At 41.9% G+C, this 7500-nt stretch overlaps 1 protein-coding gene across 3 annotated transcripts in view; it reads left to right on the forward strand.

Annotated features, from left to right (window-relative positions):
- The window catches only part of LOC130070515 (GRAM domain-containing protein 2A), a 54412-nt gene that overhangs the window by 12522 nt on the left and 34390 nt on the right, over nucleotides 1–7500 (forward strand). For 2 of the 3 annotated variants that reach the window (XM_056234930.1, XM_056234932.1), the window contains exon 2: nucleotides 924–1051. In XM_056234930.1, coding sequence (XP_056090905.1) covers nucleotides 936–1051 — 116 coding nt within the window. In that variant the 5' untranslated portion in view covers nucleotides 924–935. The remainder of the gene's footprint in view (nucleotides 1–923; nucleotides 1052–7500) is intronic. The other variant, XM_056234931.1, reaches the window with a different exon arrangement.

A 7500-nucleotide genomic window follows, 5' to 3' on the forward strand; every position in this document is an offset into this window, starting at 1 on the left:
GCAACTTTATGCTGCATTATAAGATGTTTCGACCACATTATAAGACAGCATCACGTGTCCTTCATAGAAAAGGAAATCCCAGAATGCATTGCAAAGAAGGTAAAGACTTTTGTTTCCGGGATTGATTGCATATTAATAACAATTTTGTCTTCATAATAGGGATGCACGATATATCGGCCACCATATCGGTATCGGCCGATATATGTTAATTTTGAATGTTATCGTTATCGGTCCGAGAAGAACGATAAATAGTGGATTATTTCCTTCAGCTGAGACGCTTCAGATGCGCACTGTTCAACATGATGATTTTGAATTGCTTGAAATATGATTGGAATCATATCAAAAAAGGAAAATATAGTAAAGTGCAACATGTGCAGTTATATCGGCTACATAAAATTATAATGAGAACATTATAATTGTGTGTTTGGGACATGGCTATTAATGGTGAGACTTTTGTTTTTCTAATCAGGCTCTCAAAAATTATATAAAAATTTGGATTTAGATTAATCTGCCGATATATCGGTTATCGGCTTTCAAATATGAAGAATTATCGGTTATCGGTATCGGCCAAAATGTTCATATCGCTGCATCCCTACTTCATACTAATATTAATGTTCTTATTTATTGTAGAAATTTTCTCTATCTTGGTATTGAATGCATTTTTTCTTGTATAACAAAAAAAACAAGGTTCATGGAAAAAGTTTTAAAAAGTGGACAAAGTGAAAGATATGTCGACTTAATACTGTAAAATAATGATTAAAAGTTTTTTATATACACAGCATATATGTATGTATATACACACACACAGTATATTTTATATATATATATATATATATATATATATATATATTATTAAACATAAAATAAATAATAATGAATTGTTAAGCATATAATAATATGTTTTCTGGTTGTTGGTTGTTTTTGAACAGATAATAATGACGGGGCTCGTTGATCAGGGTGAGGACCTGGGGCTGGTGACCCCGATAGAGCTGGCGGACCCCCCGAAGGACGACGACCCACAATGCCCCGCACATTTCAGGCAGAGTCTCATGTACGTACCGCATACTTTTGCATATTTATATTACACACTTAAAGTATTGCACCGTGTTCAGTAAATCATTTTAAGTTCTTCATTCCAAAAATCCTTTGACATGCTGTTTTTTTTTTTTTTTTTTTTTACATCCTTTGATTTAGGCTGAACTAATACTAGTTTCACGCACTATATACAGGCAAACCAAACATTATTCAGACACCAGATATCATTTTTGATATGTTTTCACTAGTGTGTGCAGGACACTATAGTTCATTTATGTAAGTGAGGAGAGCAAAAAAAAGTAAACTGTGACAAATATTCTTCATACAGTGACTACCAGTAACATTTATAAACATTTGGTACCCAAAAATGATTCCTCCACTTTGAGCTGATGATGTTTTGCTGAAGTGTGTTTTCTGTAATTGCTAATGCTCTTTTTACACACAGACTGAACAACATGAAGCATTGCTTGGTCACTGGTTGAGCTAAACTGGTATTATCTAATTGTGTAGTTCAATTTAACAGCTGACAGATATTCAACATAATTCATGTGTGAGAGTCTAACAGAAGGACGGACAAAACCAGTCAAATATCCACTGAGTTCTGCTCATATTTATTACCATTTTCTAAACCATAGCGAATAAACTGTGAAAATGTGAGAAATGTTGAAGGAGTCTGAAGAAAGTTTAGTATGAATGTACGTGGATAGTGTGCGATTTGGGACGCAGCCGCACACACAAACTCACAGAGATGCAAAGATTGGTTTTCTGTAACTTAAAGGTGCAGTGTGTAAGTTTTAGCACATCTAGTGGTGAGGTTGTGAACTGCACCCAACAGAAGTTACGGTGGATGACAGGAAGTGATGTCGCCGTCTGAGACAGCAGAGAGTCGCCAGTTATACAATGAGGATTCTTTACAAAGATAAATTAAGAAATTAGGTTTACTTAATTATTCAGTAAAACAATGTTATTGTGAATGTTATTGTCACTTGTTCATCATTGTGTCAGTGTTTTATTCGCTGACTTTAGCAGCTTCTTATCATGAAGAACAACATAGTGACGAAACGCGTGTGTCCGCGAAACGTGTGTGTAAGCGGACCCGCGGTGTGTGTAGAGAGAAACGCCTCATTCTAAGCTAATAAACACATAACGCTTCATTATGTAAGGGTTTATACACCACTGAAAACATAGTTATGTATATGATATAGGGGTGGGCGATATGAGCAAAAATTCATATCACGATATTTTTCACTGTCCGGACGATATCGATATTATATTGCGATATGAGAAAAAAAAATTTGAATCACATTTTAGTACACCTTAGTTAAATTAGAGGCAAAATATGTATTTTAACCCTATTACTAGAAAAAGGTGAGGGATTTAATGGGACATAGACCTGAAAAATCTTTTTTTATTGTGCCATTGTTTTTCTCAAAAAGTGCAAACGTGCAACATGAGGTAGGCCTGAATTCACTAGTTATCTCTTTCCACTTTTTACTTTGCGGGGGTCAAATAATTCCTTCGTTAATAATTCGTAAGATGAGTAACACTGGAGTATGGTTTATTGAATACGTTATAATCAGTAAATATGAAATAGTGTGATTTCAGAGAGGTTTGACACTTAGGCCTAATTGAAGACAACATTATGTTAACCGAAAAGTTTTTGTATACTGACCAAAAGAGAGAAGTAGGCTACATCCTGCTAATTCAGTGGTGAGAATTTAATTGTTGTTTTTATATATATTATTGTCCATCTATCGAACTTCCATACCTCTTATATAGTAATTATATATTACTATGTATCAATTTACTAATGCTCGGACACACGCGGTCTCTCGCGGAGTTCGCTTCGCTTTTATCCCGTCCGGCGCCTCATAGACAGACGCTGTGTGTGTGTGCGAGAGGCGCGTGTGTGACAAGACGGAGTGACAGAGAACGAATACACTGCGTGTTTTAAATAGCGTAAAAAATAATAATAATAATAATAACGAAACGCATTATGTGGCGGCCGGTGTTGATTCTGTGGCGCACCGCCACGAATTAGTGTGTGTGTGGTGGGAAACACTGGACTGTTACCATGCTCTCAGTGTTTGATTATTAATGCCTGTGCATCACGCGAGTTGGAGACAAGAGGAAAAGGTTAAGTTCAGCCTCGACTTTGTATCGTCATTAGTAGTGTTATTTTAACGTTGTAAAGAGTACCAAATTGAACAAAACAATATAACTACAAAATTTGAATTTATGAATATCTAATGGTATTCTCGGTATCGCAAAATCCATATCATGGTATAACATAATACCGGTAGTCACTTTCATACCGGTATAGCACCCACCCCTAATATGATATTTTGATTTTCTGCCAACAGATCCTCCTAAATATTACACACTGCACCTTTAATTCTACTTGCTGTACTCATGATACCACTAGATAGATGAAGAGTGTGTGCAGCATCTGTGTTTTCAGTGCTGAGTAAATCTACGCCCTGTTCCCACGAGTCTGTGCAGGTTTGCCATCAGGGCCGGGCCGCCCATCATCCGGAACGCCACACACACACACACACACACACACTTCACTGTTTGCCTAAACGTCTCCCCGCCTCTGAGCGTCAATTGAAGAACCACATTTACGTAATGAGTGTGTTTGTGTTTCGCTGTGATCGGGCAGGTTTGTGAAACTGTCTCAGAGGATGGTGGAGATGATGGAGGAAGTGCAGGTCCGGCCACAGAGGGTTAATACGGAAAACACAATCACTTCTGAATGTTTGCCAAAAAAAAAAACATATATATATATATACTGTATATATACTGTATATATAAACTTAAATACAATATTTTAAAAAATTCGTAAAGCTTTTTTATCTCAGCTAGTTAGTCGTTTTTTGTTTAGTTTAAGGCAAAAACTAAAAACTTTTATTTAATTTTAATAAAAACTATATTGACTATAAACTATACTAATAAAAAATAACAAAATAAAAAATTACTGAAACTTGAACAAAAATGTGTGTGTGTATGTGTGTGTGTGCTCCAGATATGAATGATTCCTCAGATGATCACGTGTGTCGTTGAGGAGAAGAGCTGTTACTTTACTGTACGGTACTTTACTTTAGCAGTGTTGTTATTATTACTATTATTAAAACTATTACAAATATCTTTTTGGTAATTAAAATAATATTTTGAAGGGCCTGAGCCACATCTACAGACTTTTCACACCTGACAAAAGGAAATCACATACAGTAGCAACCACATAGAACAGTAGAATCTCTTCAGAAACAGAAAATACTAGTTTTGATTGGTCTCTTTTTTGATGCTCTTTTGGTTTAGCATTTGGCAGATTTGTTGCACAGCAGGAGTCTAGATGTGTGTGTTTCTGAAGTGTCGTGAGACCAAAGCGTGAGACGAGGAGTGATGATGTCACTGCTGCAAACTCCACGTGCAGAACGCTCGCGTTTAGAGACGAGCAGATCTAATTACATAAGACAGCAGAGAGGGGCACACACACGCACGCACGCATACACACACTCTCACACTCACACACACACACACGCACGCACGCACGCATACACACACTCTCTCACTCACACACACACACACACACACGCACGCATACACACACTCACTCTCACGCACACACACACACACACGCACGCACGCATACACACACTCTCTCACTCACACACACACACACACACACACACACACACACACACGCACGCATACACACACTCTCGCGCACACACACACACGCACGCACGCATACACATACACTTTCACGCACACACACGCACGCACACATACACTCTCTCACGCACACACACACACGCACGCATACACACACTCACTCTCACGCACACACACACGCACGCACGCACGCATACACACTCTCTCACTCACACACACACACACACACGCACGCATACACACACTCTCACGCACACACACACACGCACGCACGCATACACACACTCTCACGCACACACACGCACGCACACACACACACACTCTCACACTCACACACGCACGCACGCACGCATACACACTCTCTCACTCACACACACACACACACACGCACGCATACACACACTCACTCTCACGCACACACACACGCACGCACGCACGCATACACACACTCTCTCACTCACACACACACACACACGCACGCACGCATACACACACTCACTCTCACGCACACACACACGCACGCACGCACGCATACACACACTCTCTCACTCACACACACACACACACACACACACACACGCACGCATACACACACTCTCACGCACACACACACGCACGCACGCATACACACACTCTCACGCACACACACGCACGCACACATACACACACTCTCACGCACACACACACACGCACGCACGCACACATACACACACACTCACGCACACACACACACACACACACACACACGCACGCACACATACACACACTCTCACGCACACACACACACACGCACGCATACACACACTCTCACGCACACACACACACACGCACGCACACATACACACACTCTCACGCACACACACACGCACGCACGCATACACACTCTCACGCACACACACGCACGCACACATACACACTCTCACGCACACACACGCACGCACACATACACACTCTCACGCACACACACGCACGCACACACGCATACACACACTCTCACGCGCACGCACGCACACACACACACACACACACTCTCACGCACACACACACACACACACACACACACACACAGACACACACACACACGCACACAAACACTCTCACGCACACACACACACACACACACTCTCTCTCTCACACACACACTCTCAAGCACACTCTCTCTCTCACACACACACTTTCAAGCACACTCTCTCTCTCTCTCACACACACACTCTCACACACACACACACGCGCACACACACACACACACGCACGCACGCATACACACTCTTACGCACACACACGCACGCACACATACACACTCTCACGCACACACACGCACGCACACACGCATACACACACTCTCACGCGCACGCACGCACACACACACACACACACACTCTCACGCACACACACACACACACACACACAGACACACACACACACGCACACAAACACTCTCACGCACACACACACACACACACACTCTCTCTCTCACACACACACTCTCAAGCACACTCTCTCTCTCTCTCACACACACACTCTCTCTCTCACACACACACTTTCAAGCACACTCTCTCTCTCTCTCACACACACACTCTCACACACACACACACGCGCACACACACACACACTCTCTCTCACGAACACACTCTCACACACACACACACGCGCACACACACACACACTCTCTCTCACGAACACACTCTCACACACTCACACGCACGCGCACACACACACACACACTCACTCAACTTTAATACTCAGTGTTGGAGGTTTGATCACGTCAGCAACACTCACACGGCTGTTTCTCTCTCAAAAGCTCTTTGTACGGCTAATGAAGTTGTTTCCATCTAACGAGTCCCATTTTACTCTATTGTCTTCAACTCTATGTGCCTCTCATCTGCAGGCAAAGACCTCATGCATGAAACACACACTCTCACACACACTCACTCACTCTAACACACACACACACACACACACACAAACACACTCTCACGCACACACACACACACACACACACACACACACTTGCACACACACACACACACACACACACTCACTCTCACACACACACACACACACACACACACACTCACTCTCACACACACACACACACACACTCACTCTCACACACACAATATCTTGAAAATGTGCATCTCAGATTAATGCTAGATTTCCATCCTGTTGTGACATCTGTGATGTTGTTCATCATCAGACTGAAGATGCAATTAGTCACAATTTCATCATGAGATCATCACATTTCCTGAAATGCTGTTTTTGTGACTAATTGCTGGTCCATAATGATGTTCACCGCCCGCAGCTGATAGTGTGACTCCAGCGACTGACGACTGACCTACATTCATTCCACAGCTTTTAGATTTGATCTTCTTTGCCGATTTTTTACGTGTCACTCACGATTTGCGTTTCCGTTTGCGAGGTATTTCTCTTAGATGGGTTTTGGTTATATTTAAACATAAGCAGATGACACTGTTTTATCTTCTGAACAGGTTTATATGAGAAGCACAAGATCTCAATCATACAATATGTGTTGCTGTTTGCCTCCATATCAAACCAGGACCTGTTTGAACACACACACACACACACACACAGCCAGAGGGCAGGACACAATAGAAGTGTAATTTGATGGAAATTAAATCTACTTCTTCAGAATAACGTGCCCTGATGAGTCCGTGTGCGTTTTGATGTGGTGTGTGTGTGTGTGTGTCCCTGAGCAGTCACGAAACATGCGTCATCTGTGCAATAACAGCGTCTCCAGAGGCGCGTCGCGTGTGTCCATGTTCTGCTTTC

This window comes from Rhinichthys klamathensis, unplaced genomic scaffold (genome assembly GCF_029890125.1).
Source record: "Rhinichthys klamathensis goyatoka isolate OS25496 unplaced genomic scaffold, OSU_Roscu_1.1 h1tg000409l_1, whole genome shotgun sequence".
Lineage (NCBI taxonomy): Eukaryota > Metazoa > Chordata > Actinopteri > Cypriniformes > Leuciscidae > Rhinichthys > Rhinichthys klamathensis.